Below are 23,041 nucleotides of genomic sequence, written 5' to 3'. Positions count from 1 at the left end.
GTATTAACCTCAGAAACCTGGCATGCCAGCAGATGGGAGTGAATACACAACAGTTAATTACCTGCATGGGCCATGATAAAGTATGTATGAGGTAGGGCGAGCATGAGAAATCCCACCCGTCTGATCGCTTAAGATACAATCATAAGTCACTTTGGGTATCATCTCAAAAGGGGGTCTTACTGCCTACCAGCCCATGGCAGTTTAGGTAGCTGGTACACCAGGGGTTTGACAGAACATCACGTCCGTTTGGTTGGCACACATGTGGATGGCACTACAGCTCCAGACAGAGGTCTCTCTCACTTGAGATTCCGCCTCAGTGTAGTAGTGGGAAATTATACTCCAGCGGAACTGGGAAATGAGTTTTTTCTTCTGACGCCCATTTCTCTTAAGAGCCAGAGATCAAACTGAACAGCGAGGGTGACTGCCTATAAAAGGGTAACCACTGAGGAAACTGATTCAAACAACTAAAAATGAAAGTCTGAACATTTTTAACCTTGTTCAAGTTAGATAATGGGGATCATTGTTTACCTGTGATGGAGATGTTAATATAAACCTGTTCCTATTTAGAAAGAAGAATTCAGGTTGTAAAAAAAAAAGAAAACAATCCAGGCACCTGCAATCATTTATTTCATCAGTGCGATTTTAGTAAGCCTTGAATTAGCATAATAACCAAGTGCCCGTCAGTTCACCTTCAACAAGAGTCTCGGGGAGCATGTGAAGAATACAAGGAAAGGTAACCAACTATTTAAAAGCTTTTATTCTGCACATTTATAAAAGTAACAGTTTTGCCAGGCCAAGTGTTCACCCAGCCAGTGTTATGTGGAAATATAAATTCAGAATGAGCCAAGTAGGATCAGTAAGGCCAGGGGCTCATCACGTGGGAACTGGGACTGCCCAGGTCAGGGATGAGCTCCGTGTGTCTGGAAGGCAGGCTCTGTGCTCCCTTGCAGTGGCGGTGGGGGTGAAAGCCTCCACCTGTGTGACGTGACGCCCGGTCCCTGCCCTGCACAGCCTGCTTGGCTTCGGGAAGGTGTTTCCCCTGGGCGAGTGGGAAAAATAGTTTCATCTGCTACACTTTCTTTTTTTTCTAAGAACACACTTTTGGGTCATTACATTTTCCTATCCAAAGAGTAAAAACTGACTTATTGTCACAAGGACGAAGTTTACCTTATATAACAGAAACAGAAGCCGGTGGGGGCCTTTGCAGTGACCAGAGCACCCTAGAGCTGGGCCTGAGACCAGCTGCCGATGACTGTTTGAAGATGGGGCGGCCTCGCTGCTGGCCTGAGACGGGACGGAGCATCCTTGGGGGATGGGCGTGCTCCGCCTTGGCAGACGGTGGCTGGGGTGTCCTTCCCTGTCAGACTGGAGGCTGTGGAATCCGCGTCCTGCCTCTGAGAGCAGCTCACTGACACCACGACATGAACGCAGCGATCTGGTCATAAGCAGATCTTTGAACTGTAGCATTGGGCATCTTTCTTCTAAGTGACTTTGGGTGGGTCTTCAGAAAAAATGGCAAGTGGTCCTTTAAAATGTTACGTCAGCCTAGGGTGGTGACAACTGAAAAACTGCAACAGGGAACATCACAGTAGAAAAGGGGTGAAGAGTTGATTTTCAAATGGAAGACCTTCCTGAAAGAATTCAGGTTCTTTGGTCCTGCCCGGTCCTGTCACCGTTTTGCTAGAACTGACTCCCGTGGAATCACCATCTGCCACCCACTGCCATGTTTCTGGGGGCTCAGCGGAGGCCGCCTCGGCTTTCCCTCGCCCTCTGCCCTTTGGAACAGCAGGGCGCACTCCTGAGCTGGTGCCACAGCAGCAGTCTCACACAGGCGGATCAGCTGCAGAGCATCTCCCTCGAGGGAGAGGCAGGTCCGGAGCCATCGGCATGTTCAGCAATTCTGCGGTGCCCGAGTCTGGGAAAGCACCAATGTCCCTCTCCTCCTGACAGTTCAGGTCCCTGACACGGATCAACAGGACTCTCCCAGCTGTTAGTAAGGCGGCACTGGGACAGGGAGATTCCTGTCTAAAGAGTGTTCCCTACCCGTGCCCACCTCTGCTGTGAGGTCAAGGAGGTCTTCCTTCTCCCATTCAGAGCTGTTCAGACCGAGTTGCTCTACCTGTAGCCTCAACATACCTGGGACTGGAAGGAAACCTGTGTATTGTCCGCCTGTGATCAACCTCCTGGAACACCTCTGAGTGACAGCCGCCTCCTAAAGAGTTGACACCTGGTACTTGAAAACCAAAGCCTGGTTGCAGGAAACGAAGCAGCAGTTCTAGATGCTGAGCACCGTCTCCCCTCTGCACCCCCACCCCCCATCAGTTTTCCCCAGAAGGAGAAAGGAGAAATGTGAGATGCCCGAGGTCAGGCTGCAAAAACTGGAAAATCAAACAGATGATGCCTGGATTATACCGTGGATACAGAAAATGTGGGTGAGGGACAGAGCCCATGCTAAAAGCAGCAGGAAGCCCTGTGGAGCCAGTGCATGGGGCAGGAGTCCCCACGCCGCCCGCAGCCCAGGAGGGGAGGGCGGGACCCTCGGGGGACAGTCTATACTGCCTCACCGGGGCCACCTGCCCCGAGGCTGAGTCCAGGGCGCCTTCCTGCCAACCTTCCCTGTCGTCCTCCCGACAGGTCCTGTCCTCTGAGGCCCCCTCCTCGGTGACTGCTAGACTCGCTTCCACGGACAGAACCGTGGAGCTCAAGTGCCCACTACAGGGACGTTTCGTTGGTGTGAGGTCTGGAGTTCTCCTCCTCCAGCAGAGCTATCCTTTGCTTGAGCATCCTCACTTGGGTCTCATGTCTCTCCACCATGGCCATCATCTGAGACTCCAACTTCTTCAGTTTGTTCTGATGCTTCTTCTTTGCTTTCTCATAGGCAGCCACCAGGTTGCTATGTGGGCACAGAGGGAAATGAGAATGAAGGCTTATCTTAAGTAGCACTGAGACACACACACTGGGTGACCTGGTCTGGTAAGTACCACTTGGAAAGAACAGAGGCCACTGGGCCTCCTAAATAAGAGCTTGAAATCAGGTGCTTAGTACTTCAACACTTGAGCTCTCCTGGTGGCTCCGTGGCAAAGAATCCACCTGCCAGTGCAGGAGATGCAAGTTCAATCCCTGGGTTGGGAAGATCCCCTGGAGAAGGAAATGGCAACCCACCCCAGTTTTCTTGCTTTGGAAATCCTATGGGATTTCCACAGAGGAGCCTGGTGGGCTGCAGTCTATGAGGTCGAAAAAGTCTGACACTACTTAGCAACTAAACAAGGGTTGCAGCACTCATGGTCGCTCACGTATTGGCTTAACCACAGTTAACCTGTCATGGAAATACAAGTAGTAGGTCTGTTGCTGTTCCAAGGCTGCCTACAGTCCGTTGCAACACTGCGATCTTAAGTCACCTCCAGAGCATGCGGACAGACAGGCCCCAGCAGCTGTCCTTGATGCTGTGGCTGATGGACTCAGAGCTCACAGGCCGTGAACTAATGCTGCCAGCCAAACCCAGGTCTCTGGGGGATGAGGGCGGGGGCCGAGCCCAGAGCTAGGTAAGTCTCCATACCCCGTGCTGTGCTTAGCCGTGTCTGACTCTGCCACCCCAGGGACCCACCCTCCTCTGTCCTTGTGGGGATTCTCCACGCAAGAACGCTGGAAGGGGTAGCAGTTCCCTTCTTCAGGGGATCTTCCCGACCCCAGGAATTCAACCTGGATCTCCTGCATTGCAGGCGGAGTCTTGACCAGCTGAGATATCAGAGAAGCCCCCCACCCTCACACCACACCCTCTCTGGTCCAAAACAACACTCCCACCTCCCTTCTATATAGTGTCAGGTTCTCAAAGCCCAGGACTCCCAAAGCCTTCTGAAGGGAAATGTGAGGTCCTTTATTTCTGTGTGAAGCTGGGTTTTCTTAGAATGTTTCAAAACAACACACTGCCTGTGGAAGCAGATGGGAGAATCCAGCTGTCTTCTATTAAAGCAGACATTAAAAACATTTGCAAAATTGTGAAAACAGTGCCCCTCTTCTAATTACTTTTTGGAAAACTGTAATTTTTAAAATAAAGGTCATTTGTGTTACATGTCATGAGTTGGGTTTTTTTTTCTTTTTTTTTTTTTGGTAAATGAATAAAACCTTAAAAATCTCATTTGAGAAACTAATGGACAAGTTTTATTGATAATTTGAAAGAACAAAACTTTGAGGTCCTCTTTTTTTTTTTTTAGTGTGAAGGTGTCATGTCCCATCTTAGAGCGTTGCTTCCTGAAGTACCCAACCTGATTCTTGAATGCTGCTCAAATAAAACGTGTAGCCAGTTTTGTTTGGAAAATGCTGGATTAAAACTAGGCTGACTTTTGTTTTTAATTGTATGACTTCTCAGAACCTCTCCTATTTGAAGTGCTAAGAGGGGACCATGGTTGGCTACATCTGCCCTCTTTAAAGAGCATTCCTCAGGTTTCTGTGGAACATGGGGAAATGAAGCCCTAGGGAGGAGTGCGCTCCAAGGAGGCGGTTGAGGACATACCATTGTCCACAGTCAGTTCCTGGCAATTATGGTGTGTAAATCCAAGAACCACTTGGATTATATACAGTGAGGTTGTACCTGTTGGCTCGCTTTAGGTCATTAACAAACTCTGCCGATTGCTGGTGTCGGATTTCACTGCTCTTTGTGAGTCTTTCCAAGGCACTCACCAACTCTTGAACTCTGGCCTTTAACTTCTTCTCTCTGTATCAAGGAGAGATGAAGCACACGCCATTTAGTAACAGAGACGATGGATCGGCTGCTGCCCTGAGGGGGGGCAGAGTGGAGCACGACTTAGGCGGCCAAGTCCAGAGGCCGGAGTCCTGACTGAGCAAAGGGGAGAGGGCCCGGAGCCCAGCACCTGGCTGCCGTGTTCCTGAAGGCCCGCTGGGTCGCCTCTTTTTAACGGTAGAGACCTTGAGAGATCTGTGTGTCGCCGAGGAACAGTACAGGAAGCTGTTTCTCCTCTTCCAGGCCAGGGAGACGAGCTCCTGGAGGAGTTCCTCCAGGCAGACCCAGGCCAGCGGGCCAGCGGAGCGCAGCCTGCCCGCAGAACCCGGGCCTGAGCTCAGGCCCTTTCCCACGCTGCTCAGCATCTCCGGAACCACTGGGGGCCCGAGAGCACACACCAGGTCTGGGCACTACCTGGGCCAGGTCCCCTGCTCAGTGAAACCAAGACGAGTCTACCTTGCAAAATAGAAAAGTGGTTCTCTGTGAAAGTCCTTGATCACATTTCCCACACTTAAAAAGGATGGAGGTTATACTTGCACTTTCGTTCGACCCCCCTACTCCGTGGCTTCAAGTCTGGTGGGTCTTTACTACTGCAGTGACCCGAGCTGACTGACTTGGGAGGTTTGGGGTGTCCCGTCCGCTTACTGCCTATGAGAGGAGGACACGGGCGGGGGACGGGGCTGGCCACCGTCCTCCCGAGGCCCCCGCCTGGCACAGTGTCACTCTGTGCAGCACGCCTGGCACAGGCCAGCACCGCCTGCGTGATTGGTTCAGCAAGCTCCCCACTGGCACATAGGCCCCAGGCTGGCAAGGACCTTATTTGGCTTGTTGCGCAGTGTATCCCCAGCGCCATGCCCGAGAGACAGTTTCACAGCGGCAGCAGTGAAAAGAAATCACTGAAGGTATGTGGTACCTTGGAGCATATCAGGTAACCAGGGTTTATGGAAGACATTCCTGTAAGAAAAACTCACGGGTGTGTGAGGAATGTAGATGAGCACAATGAGTCTGGAAGGCAGTCGGGCAGCATCTAGCAAAATAAGAAATGAAATATCCCTTGACTAAGCAACTTCTAGGGATCTTAGAGAAACATGAGGTTACAGTGGGATTCACTGCAGCACTGCTTAGAACAGCTAAGAATGGGAAACAACCAGAGAGCTGGTTAAGTTACGATCTGCTTTCAGTTCTGTTGAAATGCTCTGCAGTTAATAAAAAATGCAGGCTGACGTGCCCTGGAATGGAAAGGTATCTGATAACACTGTCAAGTGAAAAGGGTGAGTTCTATTGGATGCCACAAGTTTGCAGAAACGTGAATATCTTGATACACTGTGATGGGCGAATAAAAGGCTAAATGCTCAACAGTGCTAACTCCTGCAAAGAGGGCACGGGACGCTTTCATTTTCTACTCATTTCAAGTTGTTTGAAATGTTCCCAATTCTGGATGCTTTTGTGAAGTGTAGGACGGGTGTGTGTGGGTCACCTCGAGGGGGTGGACTGTCGGGGGCTCTGGGGTTCAGCCATGATTCACCCTTCTTGGCTTTTCAAATATCTGATCTTTGAATGTCTGCCCCCAGCTACTGTAAGTGCAGCTTCCCAAATTCATTAATGAAGAAAGGTATTGCCACACAAAAATGCAGGCCGACTTTCATGAGGCTGGTGGAAGAAAGATACCTGAAAAAGTGAGCGTCACACCCAGTGACTTCCTCCCACCCTAAAGAGAGCAGGAGCCTCCTGCAGAGCCTCCCGGTTAGTGCCTCCTGTTTGCTGAGGCTTCTGGGTCCTGGCAGCCACCAGGAATTCCTCAGATCTGGCTGCAGTTCCCACTGGGATCCTAGAGTGGCACCGTCTCCCACCAGGATGAGACTGGCATCTGGGGAGGGCGGCTCCTGCCTCCCTGCCCAAACCACCGCCTCAGACTTGCAGGGCCCTCTGTCAGCCCAGGGAAAGTTAGGAGAGCATGGAAGATCTGTCCCCTCGGCCCTCTGACTATAAAGAGAGAAGAATTATTTTTACATTTTGTTACTGTTTTGATTCTTTTATTCTAGAGTTGATTGATAGTGCAAAAGGGAAGAAAATTATGAAGAGAATTTAACATTTAACCATGAATTCAAATTGCTAACATAAAACTGCCTGGAGCAGTACCGCTCCCACCACGGGTTACATGGCGCATCTGCCCAGCTCCGGAAAAGTGAGATCTCCCAGCCCCCACACTGCAAAGGGCTTCCTGCCCCGGGGCCTGAGGCCAGCGCCCATGAGGACAGGACCCAGGGAAGCAACAGAAGCCTTCACAGACCCTCCCCAACCCTGAGGAGTGGGGGAGACGGTCAAGGCTGGGGGTAGGAAGCCACATCTGGAAGCTGAGAGCTGTTCCCTGAACCCCTCAGGCCTCAGGAAGGCAGACAGGAGTGAACTGCTGTTCAAACTCTAGAACTGTGATGCTGATTTACTTAAAGCCACAAAGACAGGCTGAAACTCAAACCTAAAACACTAATTACTTTCTCCTTGTTCTGTTTGAATGAGGCAGCCGCCTCCAGTGACAGGACTGCTCTAAGTGTGCGTCTGTACTGACAGTGCTGGGGGTGGCCCTGGATTCTGGTCAGTAGATTTGGGTTGAGACCCAGGAATTAGTTTTAAGAAGTGCTCCATGTGATCAAAACAGCATGGTATTGGCATAAAAATAGACATGTAGATCAATGGAATAGAATAGAGAGCTCAGAAATAAACCCATGCATATATGGTCAATTTATGACAAAGGAACCAAAAATACCCAACAGGGAAAGGACAGTTTCTTAGATAAATGGTCACAGGAGAACTAGATACCTACATGCAAGAGAAAGAACCTGGATCACTGTCTTACACCGTAGAAAAGAAAGTAACTCAAGTGTTAGGTTAATGGGTGAGGCCGGAAGCCATCAGACTCCTAGAAGAGAACATAAGCACCTTGACACCAATCCTGGTGATGGTTTTTTGAATCTGACACCAAAAGCAAAGGCAACAAAAGCAAAAATAGAGAAGTGGGGCTATATTAGATTCTGTACATCAAAGGAGACCAACAAAATGAAAGAACCTACTGAATGGGAGAAAATGGTTACAAATCATGTCTTATCTAATAAGGGGATAGTACCCATAATACTGGAGAAGGGAATGGCAACCCACCCCAGTATTCTTGCCTGGAGAATCCCATGGACAGAGGAGCCTGGCAGGCTGCAGTCCACGGGGTCGCAGAGTCGGACACGGCTGAGGGACAGCACGAACACGAGCACCCGTAATGCTCCCCTGGTGCTCAGACGGTGAAGCGTCTGCCTGCAGCGCAGGAGACCCGGGCTCAATCCCTGAGTTGGCAAAGTCTCCTGGAGGAGGAAATGGCAACCCACTCCAGTGCTCTTGCCTGGAAAATCCCATGGTGAAGCCTGGTAGGCTACAGTCCATGGGGTCGCAAAGAGTCAGACACCACTTCACTTTCACTTTCACCCATAATACACAAAGAACACATACAACTCAACAGCAAAAATAAAAAAAACACACCACCACCAGATTAAAAAGTGAGCAGAACCTGGGGTTTGAATGGAAGAGAAAATATAAGAAATAAGCATAAGGTCTGAATGGGCATTTTCTCAAAGACATACAGATGGCCAACAGGCATGTGAAAAGATGCTCAACATCACTAATCATCAGGGAAATGCAAATCAAAACCACAATGAGATACCACCTCACACCGGTCAGAATGGTTATTATTAAAAAAATAGAAGGACAAGAAATAACAAGTTTCGGTAAGGATACAGAGAAGAGGGAAGCCCTGTGTACTGCTGGTGGGAACGCAAACTGGTGCGGCCACTAAAGAACAGATTGGAGATTTCTCAGAAGTTAAAACTAGAATGATCCCGCGATTCCACCTCTGGGTATGTACTCAGAGAAAACGGAATCGCCATCTTGGAAAGAGACCTGCACCCTCATGTCACCGCAGCATTATTTACAATAGCCAAGATACGAGTACAACCTACGTGCCCATCAGTGGATAAGCAGATAAGGATGTGGTATGCATCGAAAATGCAGTATTACTTGGCCACAAAAAAGTGAAACTTTGCCATCTGCAGCAACATGGATGGACCTTGAGGGTATTATGCTACGTAGAAATAAGAGAAAGACTAATACTGTATGATCTCATGTGTATGTGGAATCTAAAAAACCAAAAACAAAAACCACAAGCTCACAGATTCGGAGAACAGACTGATGGTTGCCAGAAGTGAGAGTTGGAGGTGGGCGAAATGGGTGAAGGGGATTAAAGGGCACACACTGCCAGTTGTAAAATAAGTCCTGAAAGTGTAGTGTATAATACGGTGATTAAACTTATTATTACTGTATTGTGTATTTGAAAGTGGCTAAGAAAGATCTTAAAAGTTATCATCATAAGAAATTTTTTGGTAACTATGGTGACAGATGTTAACCAGACTTATTACGGTGATCATTTTGCAATATGTGCAAATATTGAATCATCACATTGTACACCAGAAACTAATATAATGTTATAAGTCCTCATACCTCAGTAAAAAATGAATGCCTCAGGTGATTTCTTCTTCTTGTGCAAATTTTGAAAACTGGTAAGGCAGCAGGGCTTTTTACCTGGGTCTACAGATGAAATTCATGTTGTCTTGAACTCTGAATTTTTATGCAAAGTTACATGCACAGTTCTACTGAAGACTATACAGCTTTACTCAGATTTTCCAAGGATGACTTAAAAAATGCTATAAGCCGTACACCTCAACCATTCATATCCTGTTCCTTATAGTTTCTAATTCAAATCTGCTTGGCTTTCAGTTAAGAAAGAATTTATATGGTTTGTCTAGGTAATAAGTGTAAAAGAAGCACTTTCATAGACTCCACGTAGATGAGAAAGTACAACGTAAACACTACATGTTCCATTTGCCCCTTGAGTTGCAGTGCGTTCACACAGAATTTTCTGGAATGCCCAGAACTGTGCCATCCTTGCCTTGTTTTCTGGCCCGCAGTATCAGTCAGTTCAGTTCAGTTGCTCAGTCGTGTCCGACTCTTTGCGACCCTGTGAATCGCAGCACTCCAGGCCTCCCTGTCCATCACCAACTCCCGGAGTTTACTCAAACTCATGCCCATCGAGTTGGTGATGCCATCCAGCCATCTCATCCTCTGTCGTCCCCTTCTCCTCCTGCCCCCAATCCCTCCCAGCATCAGGGTCTTTTCCAGTGAGTCAACTCTTCACATGAGATGGCCAAAGTACTGGAGTTTCAGCTTCAGCATCAGTCCTTCCAATGAACACCCAGGACTGATCTCCTTTAGGATGAACTGGTTGGATCTCCTTGCAGTCCAAGGGACTCTCAAGAGTCTTCTCCAACACCACAGTTCAAAAGCATTAATTTTTCGGTGCTCAGCTTTCTTCACAGTCCAGCTCTCACATCCATACATGACCACTGGAAAAACCATAGCCTTGACCAGATGGACCTTTGTTGGCAAAGTAATGTCTCTGCTTTTTAACATGCTATCTAGGTTGGTCATAACTTTCCTTCCAAGGAGTTAAGCGTCTTTTAATTTCATGGCTGCAGTCACCATCTGCAGTGATTTTGGAGCCCCCAAAAATAAAAGTCTGACACTGTTTCCACTGTCTCCCCATCTATTTCCCATGAGGTAATGGGACCAGATGCCATGGTCTTAGTTTTCTGAATGTTGAGGTTTAAGCCAACTTTTTCACTCTCCTCTTTCACTTTCATCAAGAGGCTTTTTAGTTCCTCTTCACTTTCTGCCATAAGGGTGGTGTCATCTGTGTATCTGAGGTTATTGATATTTCTCCTGGCAATCTTGATTCCAGTTTGTGCTTCATCCAGCCCAGCATTTCTCATGATGTACTCTGCATATAAGTTAAATAAGCAGGGTGACAATATACAGCCTTGACGTACTCCTTTGTCCTATTTGGAACCAGTCTGTTGTTCCATGTTCAGTTCTAACTGTTGCTTCCTGACCTGCATACAGGTTTCTCAAGAAGCAGGTCAAGTGGTCTGGTATTCCCATCTCTTTCAGAATTTTCCACAGTTTATTGTGATCCACATAGTTGAAGGCTTTGGCATAGTCAGTAAAGCAGAAATAGATGTTTTTCTGGAACTCTCTTGCTTTTTCGATGACCCAGCGGATATTGGCAATTTGATCTCTGGTTCCTCTGCCTTTTTTAAAACCAACTTGCACATCTGGAAGTAAGCCCTCACAATTATGAACCTTTATTGCTGGCTCCCGCTAGTACCACCAAAACCCACGTGTCCCAGCACACTACAGGTTTCACTCACAGGTCTTCCCACCCTCTCACCCCTAAAAGGTTATTTTTGGTCATGAAAGGTCTTCTGAATCTTACTCTAGCCACAGGTGCTTTTTATCTGTTTTAAGGGAAGCACAGAGTTGTTGGCAGAGGCATATCAGGGGATTTGAGGGGCGGACTCGTGGTGGAAGTTTGCAGGTGATAAGCAAAGCCAGGCGGGCAGCCTGGCAGGAGACGGCCTTGCAGGTCGTGCAGTGAGGCTGTCTGTAGCCGGGGATCTGGAAGCAGGGCTGCTTTCCCCTCAGGTCACAACCAGCAGCGGTGCTGCCACCACAGCCGGGGGACGGGCGGGGACGGCACTAGCCAGGACGCCTTCCAGAGGAGCACCATCAGACCCAGCCTCAGGGAGTCGTGCCCACCAGGCCTGGAGTTCCTTGGTAATTGGGAGAATTGTCTCCTTCTGGGGTTCCTCTGCCTCACCTTCCATGTACTGGTTAACCCCCAGCCAGGCTTCTGTCTCCACTGGTAACTGTCCCGAGGTCACCGGGGCTCTGGGTGCCGCGACCTGTCCTGCTCTGACCTGAAGCACCTTCTCCACCTCCCCTCAAGCCTGGCTTCCATCCCACTTCACCGGCTGTGCCTGGCATCTGCCCTGGCTTCCTGACCTCTGCACCTCTGCCTGCTGACAGTATCTGGGACTTGGGCCTGGACTCTGTTTCATAGCCCGCCCTTTCTTGCTTCTCTCCATTCCCATTTATTTTCCTAAAAACTACCTACATGCTAAAAGCTCCTGACTCTCACGTGCGTCTTCAGCTCAGCAAGTGCGAAGGAGGACTGGGCAGTCTGCCCCGTCCACGCCTCTGCCCCGCGAGGTGTGCAGCAGCACCTGTTGCCCAGTGGCCGACACCAGTCTCGAGTCGGCCCTGACCGCCCTTCCCTTCATCTTGCGTGTCCGCTCAGCAGCAGACCCCCCAGGTGGGGGCCGTGCCTGCCACCCCCACCACATCCAAGCTGCCGCTGTTTCGCATCTCAGCCACCACCGGAGCCTCCTACTTGGTTTATCTGCTTCACCTTTGTACCCCACAGTCAAGTTTCCACAGAGCGGCCAGAGGAATTTTCTAATATGACAAATCAGATCATATCATTGCACTGCATTTAGAATCAAGTCCACGGTCTTACTTTGACTAAAGCCCAGGCTTTGGTATCACCTTCCCCCTTGGACCCTGGAATCCTATCCATTCTCAGCCCACACCAAGCTTTTTTTCCCAGAACAGAACCCTGTGCAGTCAGTCCCCTCTCCTTGGGATGAACTTCCTCCACTACACTATGTTTCCTCCTTGTCTCAGCTTAAATGTCAACTCCTCAGAGAAGCCCACCCTGACCACCATCTAAACAAACATCCCAGAGTTACAACAGCCCCAGCATCTTGTCATTTCCCCCATTACTTATTGCAATCTATATATATATATTTGAAAGAAAATCTCTGTAGTGACTATGATCCTATATATTTCCTTCATGGTAGATTGCCAGGAGGAATATCAATAACCTCAGATATGCAGATGACACCACCCTAATGGTAGAAAGTGAAGAGGAACTAAAGAGCCTCTTGATGAAGGTGAAAGAGGAGAGTGAAAAAGCTGGCTTAAAACTCAACATTCAAAAAACGAAGATCATGGCATCCAGTTCCATCACTTCATGGCAAATAGATGGGGAAACAATGGAAACAGTGAGAGACTTTATTTTCTTGGGCTCCAAAATCACTATGGATGGTGACTGCAGCCATGAAATTAAAAGATGCTTGCTCCTTGGAAGAAAAGCTGTGACCAACCTAGACAGCTTATTGAAAAGCAAAGACATTACTTTGTTGACAAATAACCATCTAGTCCAAGCTATGGTTTTTCCAGTAGTTGTGTACGGATGTGAGAGTTAGATCATAGGGAAAGCTGAGCACTGAAGAATTGATGCTTTTGAACTATGATGTCGGAGAAGACTCTTGAGAGTCCCTTGGACTGAGATCAAACCAGTCCATCCTAAAGGAGATCAGTCCTGGGTGTTCACTGGAAGGACTGATGTTGAAGCTGAAACTCCAATACTTTGGCCACCTGATGTGAAGAACTGACTCACTGGAAAAGACCCTGATGCTGGGAAAGACTGAAGGTGGGAGGAGAAGGGGGCGACAGAGGATGAGATGGTTGGATGGCATCACTGACTCAATGGACATGAGTTTGAGCAAACTCTGGGAGATGATGAAGGACAGGGAAGCCTGGCATGCTGCAGTCCATGGGGTCACAAAGAGTCAGACACCACTTAGTGACTGAACAACAACAAAATGTCTATAGAGTCTAAACTACTCATCTTTTTAAAGAGAATCCAGCCAGCAGTAGTAGTTATCCTAACTCCTTTACAAGCATAAAGTTATTGAATTCTCACCACAAACCTTGGGAGGTCAGTGCTGTTATTACTCTAGTTTTCTAGATGAGGCACTTGAAGTGCAGTCGAAGAGATTTGCCAGTGACGCCGATGGAGCTGGGATGCACTTGGGCCCTGTCTGTGAGTCAGCACTGACGGTGATGAGTGGTCTGTACCATCAGGGGCACAGAGAAGAGGTGCCTGAGGAACCTTCAGGAAGACGAGTGTCCAACTGGAGGGATAAGAAGGAAGGGTTCACAGCTTGAGAGAGATGGGGTGGGGTGGGGGCATAAAGCAAAGGGCATGCTCATGGAAAGATGAACCATCTGGATGAATCTGGACCACAGATAATGTGTAGGGAAACATTTGAAATACAGGCTAAGAACTTAAGTTAGGGACCTACACATGATGATGAAGGTCATACCACGGAAGATTTATCTGCAGAGTCACCTGATCAGAAGTATGATTTAAGGTGTTTTTTGGCGGGGGAATACAGGATGGGACTAATGGCAGAATGACCCATTGAGATGCTACTCTGAGTTTGGAGGGGTTGGGGGCTAAATTCAGGAGAAGGCAACACAAACTGCATGGGACAGATGGGGTTTTAAGGGGTAAAAAAATACTATCTGCTAACAAGAGGCAGACTTCTAAGTTTTTACATATAAATAGGAATTCTGAAAAAGAGGCCAATTTCAAAGGGCAGGTGGAAACAAGATGATAATTTCTGTTTTGGACATGCTGTGTTTTAAGGCTGGAGTCTCTTCAGGGGAGATGTCCAGTGGGCAGAGAGAAATGAGGCTGGGACAGTTTAGGGATCACTTAGAAGGGACAGAGTCACCAGTCATACAGCTGGGTGAGTCAGCCATGCTTCCTGCACCCCTTGCCCTGCCGCCCCCCCGCCCCACCTCCCCTGCCGTTGACTCTCCTGCAGGGATTGGAGGAGGGAAGGAGAAAGTGAAAGTGTCAGTCCCTCAGTCAGGTCTGAATCTTTATGACCCTATGGACTCTAGCCCACCAGGCAAGAATATTGGAGTGGATTGCTGTGCCTTCCTCCAGGGAATCTTCCTGACCGAGGGGTTGAACACGGGTCTCCTGCATTGCTGGTGGGTTCTGTACTGTCTGAGCTACCAGGGAATTGAGGGAAGGAGAGGCAGGCTTATAAGAAACAGAGCAATGATGTATTCAAAGAATCCGCCTGCAATGCAGGAGACCCCAGTTCGATTCTTGGGTTGGGAAGATCTGCTGGAGAAGGGATAGGCTACCCACTCCAGTATTCTTGGGCTTCCCTTGTGGCTCAGCTGGTAAAGAATCCGCCTGCAATGAGGGAGACCTGGGTTGGGAAGATCCCCTGGAGAAGGGAAAGGCTCAGTTCAGTTCAGTTCAGTTGCTCAGTCGTGTCTCTTTGTGACCCCATGGACTGCAGCATGCCAGGCTTCCCTGTTCTTCACCAACTCCCGGAGTTTACCCAAAATCATGTCCATTGAGTTGGTGATGACATTCAGTCATCTCATCCTCTGTCGTCCCCTTCTCCTCCCGCCTTCAATCTTTCCCAGCATCAGGGTCTTTTCCAATGAGTCAGTTCTTCGCATCAGGTGGCCAAAGTACTGGAGTTTCAGCTTCAGCATCAGTCCTTCCAATGAACACCCAGGACTGATCTCCTCTAGGATGGACCAGTTGGATCTCCTTGCAGTCCAAGGGACTCTCAAGAGTCTTCTCCAACACCACAGTTCAAAAGCATCAATTTTTCAGTGCTCAAGCTTTCTTCACAGTCCAGCTCTCACATCCATACATGACCACTGGAAAAACCATAGCCTTGACCAGATGGACCTTTGTTGGCAAAGTAATGTCTCTGCTTTTTAATATGCTATCTAGGTTGGTCATCACTTTCCTTCCAAGGAGTAAGCGTCTTTTAATTTCATGGCTGCAGTCACCATCTGCAGTGATTTTGGAGCCCCCCAAAATAAAGTCTGACACTGTTTCCACTGTCTCCCCATCTATTTCCCATGAGGTGATGGGACTGGATGCCATGATCTTAGTTTTAAGCCAACTTTTTCACTCTCCTCTTTCACTTTCATCAAGAGGCTCTTTAGTTCTTTGCTTTCTGCCATAAGGGTGGTGTCATCTGCATATCTGAGGTTATTGATATTTCTCAGTATTCTGGCCTGAAGAATTCCATGGACTGTATAGTCCATGGGGTCACAAAGAGTCAGACATGACTGAGCGGCTTTCACTTTCAGGGCACACAAGAATCAAGAAATAAATTTTATAGACAGGGAAGAAGCCCACGAGCAGGCTCGGCTCACACTCAATGGGTAAGCAGCCCCCTGCCAGCACATGGAGTCCAGCGGAGAAAGCAGTGGCGTGTGATTTCCTCGCGGCCTGGCTGTGCGACCTTGCGTGACCACTCAGCCTTGCTGTCCAGTCTCCCCTCCCCTGCCTCCTCCACCTCATACGGGGGACACCACCTCCTCCTTGCTGCTTCCTAAGCATGATGGAGAAACAGTCTGCTCTTCTCAGCTGTGCCCGGGTCCTCAAGGTAGGCTACACAAATACCACAGAAGTACAAGAGGACTCCTTTCTGAAAATTCCCTCTCCTGAGCTGCATTGTCATAGCTTACTTCTCTGGTGGGAAGGCTGTTCAGTTAGATTTTACTAGGAATGTGAGCAAGAGAGGGATCTGGGGTAGAGAAGGGCTTTGCAGCACACAGCCTGTGCAGACAACAGTGAAGACAAGGTGGCCCGATAAGAAAACTCCTCATGTGCAAGACAGGAAACCTGGTTATCCAGATGGGGTTTTATGGCAAGCCCGGAGCCATGATCCCACCATAAGTATTCACGGAAGTGGAGGGAATGAAATCAGCACAGATGGAAGTTAGGCGGTAAATGTGTGATTGCATGGAGGCCTGGTTTTGTTCCAGACAGAAGAGGGTTGGGTGCAGGGCCGCAGCCGCTGGGGCAGGACAGGAGCCAGGCAGTGGCTGGAGCGTTGCAAGGCCCTTCCTGGGGCTCCCGCCAGAAAAGCCCGCGTCTAGCCTCCGCCACAGGTGCGCCAGTGGTAAAGAACCCACCTGCTAACACAGGAGATGCAAGAGATGCAGGTTCGATCCCTGGGTCAGGAAGGTCCCCTGGAGGAGGGCATGGTAAGCCCTGCAGTCTTCTTGCCTGGAGAGTCACAGACGGAGAAGCCTGGCGGGCTTCAGTCCATGGGGTCACAAGAGTTGGACCCGAGCTGTAACTCAGCACACACAGCCTCTGCCGCCCCTCTGCCCACCCGCTCTCTTCAGTCCTGTTCCTGGGGCCCACGACTTCGGTGTTTGGAAGCATCCTTTTCCAAAGAAGGAATAGGTCTGAAAATTCTGGGAGGAAACCCTCGACTGACTCAGCCACTAGCTTGGCGGTGATTTAACACCTTCAAGGAAGGTGGTAGTTTCCACTTGACTTTTTTTTTTTTTTTTTCCACTTGACTTTTAAAAAGAAAAACACCCCAAACCTCAGTGCTTGGGCATCTGTATTATACGCCCTCATGAAATAACGATTCCCATTTCTAAGCTATGTATACAGTATAATTATGTTATTTTCCTTTTTCCTGTAGCCCTGTGGGTTCTTTCTTGGCTCCATATATCTGGGGCTTGATTAGAAATCCATGCTAACCAACTCAAGGCTGGCTATTGGAAATCCATTGTGACTGACAGAACAAATGAAATCTCTTTATGTTTAGTCAGCAGAATCTGCAACCTGCATGTGCCAGCGAGGGCCTCTGAGGTTCGGGATCTTTGAAAAAGGCAGGGGTTTAGCTTACAGACACAATATCCAAATGGCTCCCAGTTGGAAGCAGGGGGTGGTTTGCGTCCCTGGTTTCTGGTGCAATCACGTCATCAGGATTAGGTGAGGGCATTTTCCCCACAGCTTCTCTCTTCCCTCCTCAAGCGAAGTGATTACCAATTAACCACACGGCCAGAAGCGCTGGCAGTATAAAAACTGAGCTATTACAACTTGGAAGGAAAGACCAAAAGTGGCAGCGAGTCAGTCAGGAGAGTGGTGAGGTTCCCTGCAAGGCGGCGTTCGGTTCACCCTCAGCCGGAGGCCACACAATATCAAGAGCCCCGGCTGGACCCCGACAGCAGCCTGAGCGTGCACCGTAGCCTTCCCTTCCATTCCAAATCCTCCCAAGTGATGGCACATGTATTTTTTTTACAAAATTCTAAAGAATGATAGAAATTAAGGAGCATTCTCTGTCAGAAACCGTGAGCAATCGTAAAAAAGGAAAGGCAGGTTTTATTCTTGAAAAAGGAAACCACAGCTCAAAATGCACACAGAAGCAAGCTGCTACAAAGGGAAGAAGGGGACTCAGGGGTGCTCCAGCCATCAGAACGGGAGGGGACCAGACACCTGGATCAGACACGCGGCCTGGAGCCCTGCCGTCAGCAGGGGGGGACAGAAAGCACGCAAGGTGAGCTTACGAGCCGGAGCCAAGTCACCAAACTCACTGTAAAGCTCACCTGTGAGGAAAGAGTCAGTACAGTAGACAAGATATTAAGTATAAGTGTCCTCAGAGAGACGCAAGAAGATGTCACATCACTACAAGAGAGATGACAGATTTAATCAGCCAAATAAACTCAACGCATCGGTCAAACACCATGGTGGCTCCAGCTAAGGATTACATTTGTTGTTCAGTCGCTCAGTCGCGTCTGACTCTTGCAACCCCGGGACTGTAGCCCACCAGGCTCCTCTGTCCATGGGGATTCTTCAGGCAAGAACACTGGAGTGGGCTGGAAAGTGGACCTTAACAACCTCCTCAGAACCACACTATTTCATAGGGCAGCCACAGCCACGTGAGCTACTGACTGCTGGACACGTTGGCTCGTTGGAATCTGATGTGCAACAAGTATAAACGTACTAAATTCACAGTAGATTTTGAAAATTTAATAGAAAAAAAAATTTAGAAGAAAATTTAATAAAAAAGAATTAGAAAAATTAGAAGAAATAATATCTTTTAGAGACATGGATTTACATTTTGAAATATTTTGGATGCACTGAGTGAAATAAAATACATTATTAAAGTGGATTATATGTGTTTCTTTTTTTTAAAACATGGATCCTAGCACATTTAACATTACAGTGTGATTTGCATTACTTTTCTGCTGGATATCCTTGCTCTAGAACTGAGTGCAGAAGGGTGGGCAGAGGATGAAAAGTCAGGATATGGAAGACAGATCTAGAGAGAAAGGACAGCGAGAAACAGCCACAATAGAGGAAAACGTCCGGAGGTAAATAAACAGAGGCCGTCTGAGTGCAAAGACAGAGATGGTGAGGCAGGCATTCTCATTGAAGCTGCAAACAAGGTAAGGATGCCTGTTTGTTTTTTTTTTCTCTTTAATCAACTTCATTATCTTTATATTTGAGGAATATGCTATATGTATAAAGCAGCCAAAGAAACTGTTAAAAATTCCTGAAAGAGCCAACAGAATTTACCTGCAATATTCCATCCCAGTGATACCAAAGACGTCTGTTTGGACTGTCAGCTTTTAACACAGTCCTGAGGTTCTAGCCAATGCCACACCGCAACAGAAAGGCGAAGGAGCAGACCTTTTTCTCTCTGCAGGTGGGATGACTATATATACTTTCCTCTTGCACTCACCTTTCTGGCCTGCAGGCCTGCACAAGAAGGCAGTACAGGGCCTCCTCTCTCCCAGGCACCTGTGATACTCCTGGTGAGTGGCGTCAGCAGCTGGGAGAACTAACCCCAGCCATCACCCCTGGCCTACACCATCACCCCTGGACTACCCTGTCACCCCTGCATACACCGTCACCTGGCCTACCCTGTCACCCCTGCATACAACGTCACCCCTGGAAGAAACCACCCTTCTGGGTGGCGGGCTGGGCACTTACCGACGGATGGCATTCGTGAACTCCGCAGCCAGCTCGCTGTCGCCGCACGCCGTCCGCAGTTCGGCCAGAGACAGGGCGGGGGAGGCGGCATCCGGACACTCCTGAGGATGCAAAGCACCGGGTGAGGCCTGCAGCTGAGCTGCGGGCGCCAGTGGCAGAGCGGGAGGTGAGCAGAGTGCCAGGCGGCCCTGGCCAGGTGCCCGCAGCACACCCAGGCTGCCCCACGTCCAGAGCACTCACGGGGCACCCAGGTCACACACACGAGTTCCCTCGTCTGACCACTGTGACGGCCCTCTGCAGTGGACACTGTCAGGATCCCCTCCTGGCCAAGGAGAAACCAAGGCACAGGGAAGTGATGCTGTCCTGAGTCACTGCAAGGACTTGGCAGAACCAGGATGCCCACTCAGGTCAGCGCTCCTGTCACTCAGGAAAGACACGTGGGAAACACACATGCTTATGTGGTCCCTCCCCCCCATCCCACACCCTCCGGGAAGAAAACCAATCTTCTCTGGATTCAGGGGCTTTACTGGGTTCAGGTAATCTAGAAAACCCAGGAAAAGGGGAGGAAAATGGAAGTACATCTTGGCATCAGACAGGAACTTTGACGTCACCTAAACCAACGCCTCCCGTTTTACAGATGAGGACACATAAGAGCCTTCAGAAAAGGCCTAAATCTGGCATGGAGCACAGTCCATTCATAACACCACAGCTGTACCCACTTGCCCGCTGTCTGCAGACAGACGGAGGGCAGCTGCTCTGCTGTGGAATAAGCAGAGGCGGACAGCGCTCATCTGATAATCTGCTCAGCAGACATTCCCTGAGGATTTACTACAACCCAGGCTCCAGAAGAAAAAGCTTGTGTCCTGTTACTCGAGACCGAATGTAGACAGAAGGCTGCATCTCAATGGGTGAGCGCTGCAAGGAGTCAAGGGGTCAGGGGCAGAGTCCAGATGACGGGAGGCACTGGGGCGCCTCTGCCGCCCGCACAGACGTGCCACACCACCCGGCGCTCTGGAGGAGGGGAGCGCCGCGTCTGAGCCCTCCTCCCGCGCCCAGCTCTGCTCGCTTCCCTCCGCTCCACCTGGTGTCCTGCAGCCCTGAGCCGCCACTGACCAGCTCTGCAATCTCTCCAGAGTCCAACACCCTCTGTGAGGACATCGACTCCCCTGCGGGGTTGACGTGTCTCCTTAAAGACAGGGCCAGCTTTGTTTCACCCAGTGCCGCTCACTGAGAACGTCTGGTAATCTCTGCAGCATACAGACAAGAACTGAAAAAACCTAATGTGATTTGGTCAAGATGTGGGACCCAGCCTGCTGGCTGAAGGGAAGTTTTAAACCAAGCATGATACCCAACCACCTCCCTACCTCGAAGCAAGAATAGATGTTCTAGACTCCAGTCTGACTGGCCACCTGTTTTTATAAATGCCCACAGAGTAAGAATTGTGTTTCTATTTTTAAAATCAAGGGAAAGAAATCAAAGGACTATTTTATGATATGTAGGAATCATATGAAATTTAAATTTCAATGTCTATAAATGAAGCATTGTTAACCTAGCCATGTGCCTCTGTGTCTGTGTTGTCACTTCCTTCACAGTAAGGAAGAGACAATTTTGCAATGACAGAGTTACATAGGTGCAGCAGAGTCTGTATGACCCCAAAATCCTAAAATATTGACTATCTGGCACCAGCGTCTGCTCCAGACTGCTTGCCTCATCTACCAACAGATAAGACCAAATGAATAGCCCAGAAGGGAGATATTATTCATAGAGTAAATGGATCTAATTTTTGAAAGACAAAATAATCAGCTTATTCTAATTTCATTACCTGAACAACACAGGGTACTTTTATAAAAGCTCTGTTCTCTAATGTAAAAAAATAAAAATAAATCATCTGGTCTTCTCCGTCAAAGAGATTTCTGTTTTTTTTTGGAGCCATTCCACAAAATACAGTGCTTCCCCCAGTCAAAATAAATACTGAGAACTAGGGGGAAAAGCTCAGCTCATGGGCCTCCTAAGAGCTTGGTAAGTCCACTTCCAGCCCACCCTAAGAGCACCCAGGCAAACACAGGAGCTCTGTCCCACAGCGACGGCTCACAAGCTCAAAGGCTGAGCACAGGTTCTGAAGCCGCTGCCACAGGACAGACAAGCCACGTCTGGGAGCCCGGAGCCACAGGACAGACAAGCCACGTCTGGGAGCCCGGATCCCCTCGGGCGAAGAAGCAGTGCTGCCCGGCCCGTGGTCAGACCCCCAGGCACCGGCATGCGCACCCACATGGTGACCTTCCAAAGCTCAGACTGTGTCACGTCACTCCCTGCAAAAGCCCCGCTGCAATCCTTCCCTGTGCCCAGGACAGGTAGCTGGTGGGGCTCTCCAGCCAACACTGACCCCTCCTCCCCCTGGGCTTGGCCTGCGCTGCTCCATCAGCCCAGGGCACACTTCCGCGTCCTTCCTGGCCTCTTCATCGGGCTTGCACCCACTCTCCACTGGGTCTGCGTTCAGGAAACCTGCGCCTAACCTCCAAATCTGGATCGTGGGTCTGGCCTGTGGCGTCCCCTTGCACCGGACATCCATCTTTGCACTCTGGATGTTGTGTCCTGTGTTGTGATCATCTATTTGCCCATCAGTGTCCCCCACTGGAAGCTAAACTCCTGGAACTGCCTCCAGCATCTTGCCTGGACCAGATCACACCCATCACAGGAATGGATGACTGAGGAGCAGCAGGGCCTTGGGAGAGCAGCCTCGCTGGGTGCTGGGGCCCCAGCTCCCTGGGCAGCCTTGTAGGTGAGAGTGGGCAGAGGGCGGCTCTGGCCTCTGGAGCAGGCAGCACAGATCTTAGCTGTTTAGGGGACCCATTCCCTGCCACAGAGCATCAGCAAGGGGCTTTCTTCTCAGGGACACTCCTCTGGTGAAGACGCCTCTGCACCTGGGCCATGAGGGGCCACTCACTAGACCAGCAAGCATGCCCACAGTCCTGGGCCACAGATAAACGGGTCAGGAGAAGCTGGCATTCATCAGCAACAGAAAATCGCACGCACAGAATTAGAGCACCCTGCGACGAGGGATATTTTTCTTTAGGGTCTAGACTATTTTTTTTCTCCAACGCAGTATTTGGAATTATTCTGCAATAGAGGATGACGGAATGAGCTTGAATTCTAGAAAAAAAGTCTTGAGGGTTAATGAAAGTGTGAGTCTGCAAGATGATGCCACCGGCAGTCCACACTCTGAGCTCCTTGGGGTAACTCAGGGCTCACCCTCCTCCTCCTCTGCCTCAGGCCACCTCCTGCCTTCCACCTTAAGGAAGTTGAGGAGGAAACACAGGAGAGGAGGGGGACCAGAGTCAGCCAGACTGGGGTTAAACCCTGATTCTGCCATTTACCAACTGTGAGACACCCCCCCCCCCATTCTTTTAAACCTCTTTTTTCTGATGTAAATGGGGATAACTCTTAGGGGAGATGACCTGTGTGGTGATCAGTACCACGTGATCAACACCGATGATCACATGGGCCAGGGGGAGGAGGTGGGGTGAGTACCCGCGTCCTGGTCCACTGCACAGGCCACTCCCTGGATGAGACCATGATCTATGGGATGCTTTACCTGCTACAAAAAGTGAGGTTTGAAAAAGTGTGGACTTGGTTTCTTTGCACTCAAAATGACACTGTCCTTCAGATCTCCAGAATGGCTGCAGTTGCTCTGCAAATAAGGAAGCTGAGGGCAGTGAGAGTGAGGCTCTGTGGAG

The 23,041-nt window shown here is 49.4% G+C and overlaps 1 protein-coding gene across 3 annotated transcripts in view; it reads right to left on the bottom strand.

Annotated features, from left to right (window-relative positions):
- Positions 1–609: 609 nt before the first annotated feature.
- MCC (MCC regulator of WNT signaling pathway) overlaps positions 610–23,041 on the bottom strand; it is a 494,030-nt gene continuing 471,598 nt past the window's right edge. For all 3 annotated transcript variants that reach the window (XM_070462369.1, XM_070462370.1, XM_070462371.1), the window contains 3 exons: positions 19,308–19,408; positions 4,589–4,711; positions 610–2,893 (listed from right to left, as the gene is read on the bottom strand). In XM_070462369.1, the coding sequence (XP_070318470.1) occupies positions 2,713–2,893; positions 4,589–4,711; positions 19,308–19,408 (405 nt within the window). In that variant the 3' untranslated portion in view covers positions 610–2,712. The remainder of the gene's footprint in view (positions 2,894–4,588; positions 4,712–19,307; positions 19,409–23,041) is intronic.

This window comes from Odocoileus virginianus, unplaced genomic scaffold (assembly GCF_023699985.2).
Source record: "Odocoileus virginianus isolate 20LAN1187 ecotype Illinois unplaced genomic scaffold, Ovbor_1.2 Unplaced_Scaffold_3, whole genome shotgun sequence".
In the NCBI taxonomy this organism is placed as follows: Eukaryota; Metazoa; Chordata; class Mammalia; order Artiodactyla; family Cervidae; genus Odocoileus; species Odocoileus virginianus.
This window is presented reverse-complemented; position numbering and strand designations above follow the sequence as displayed.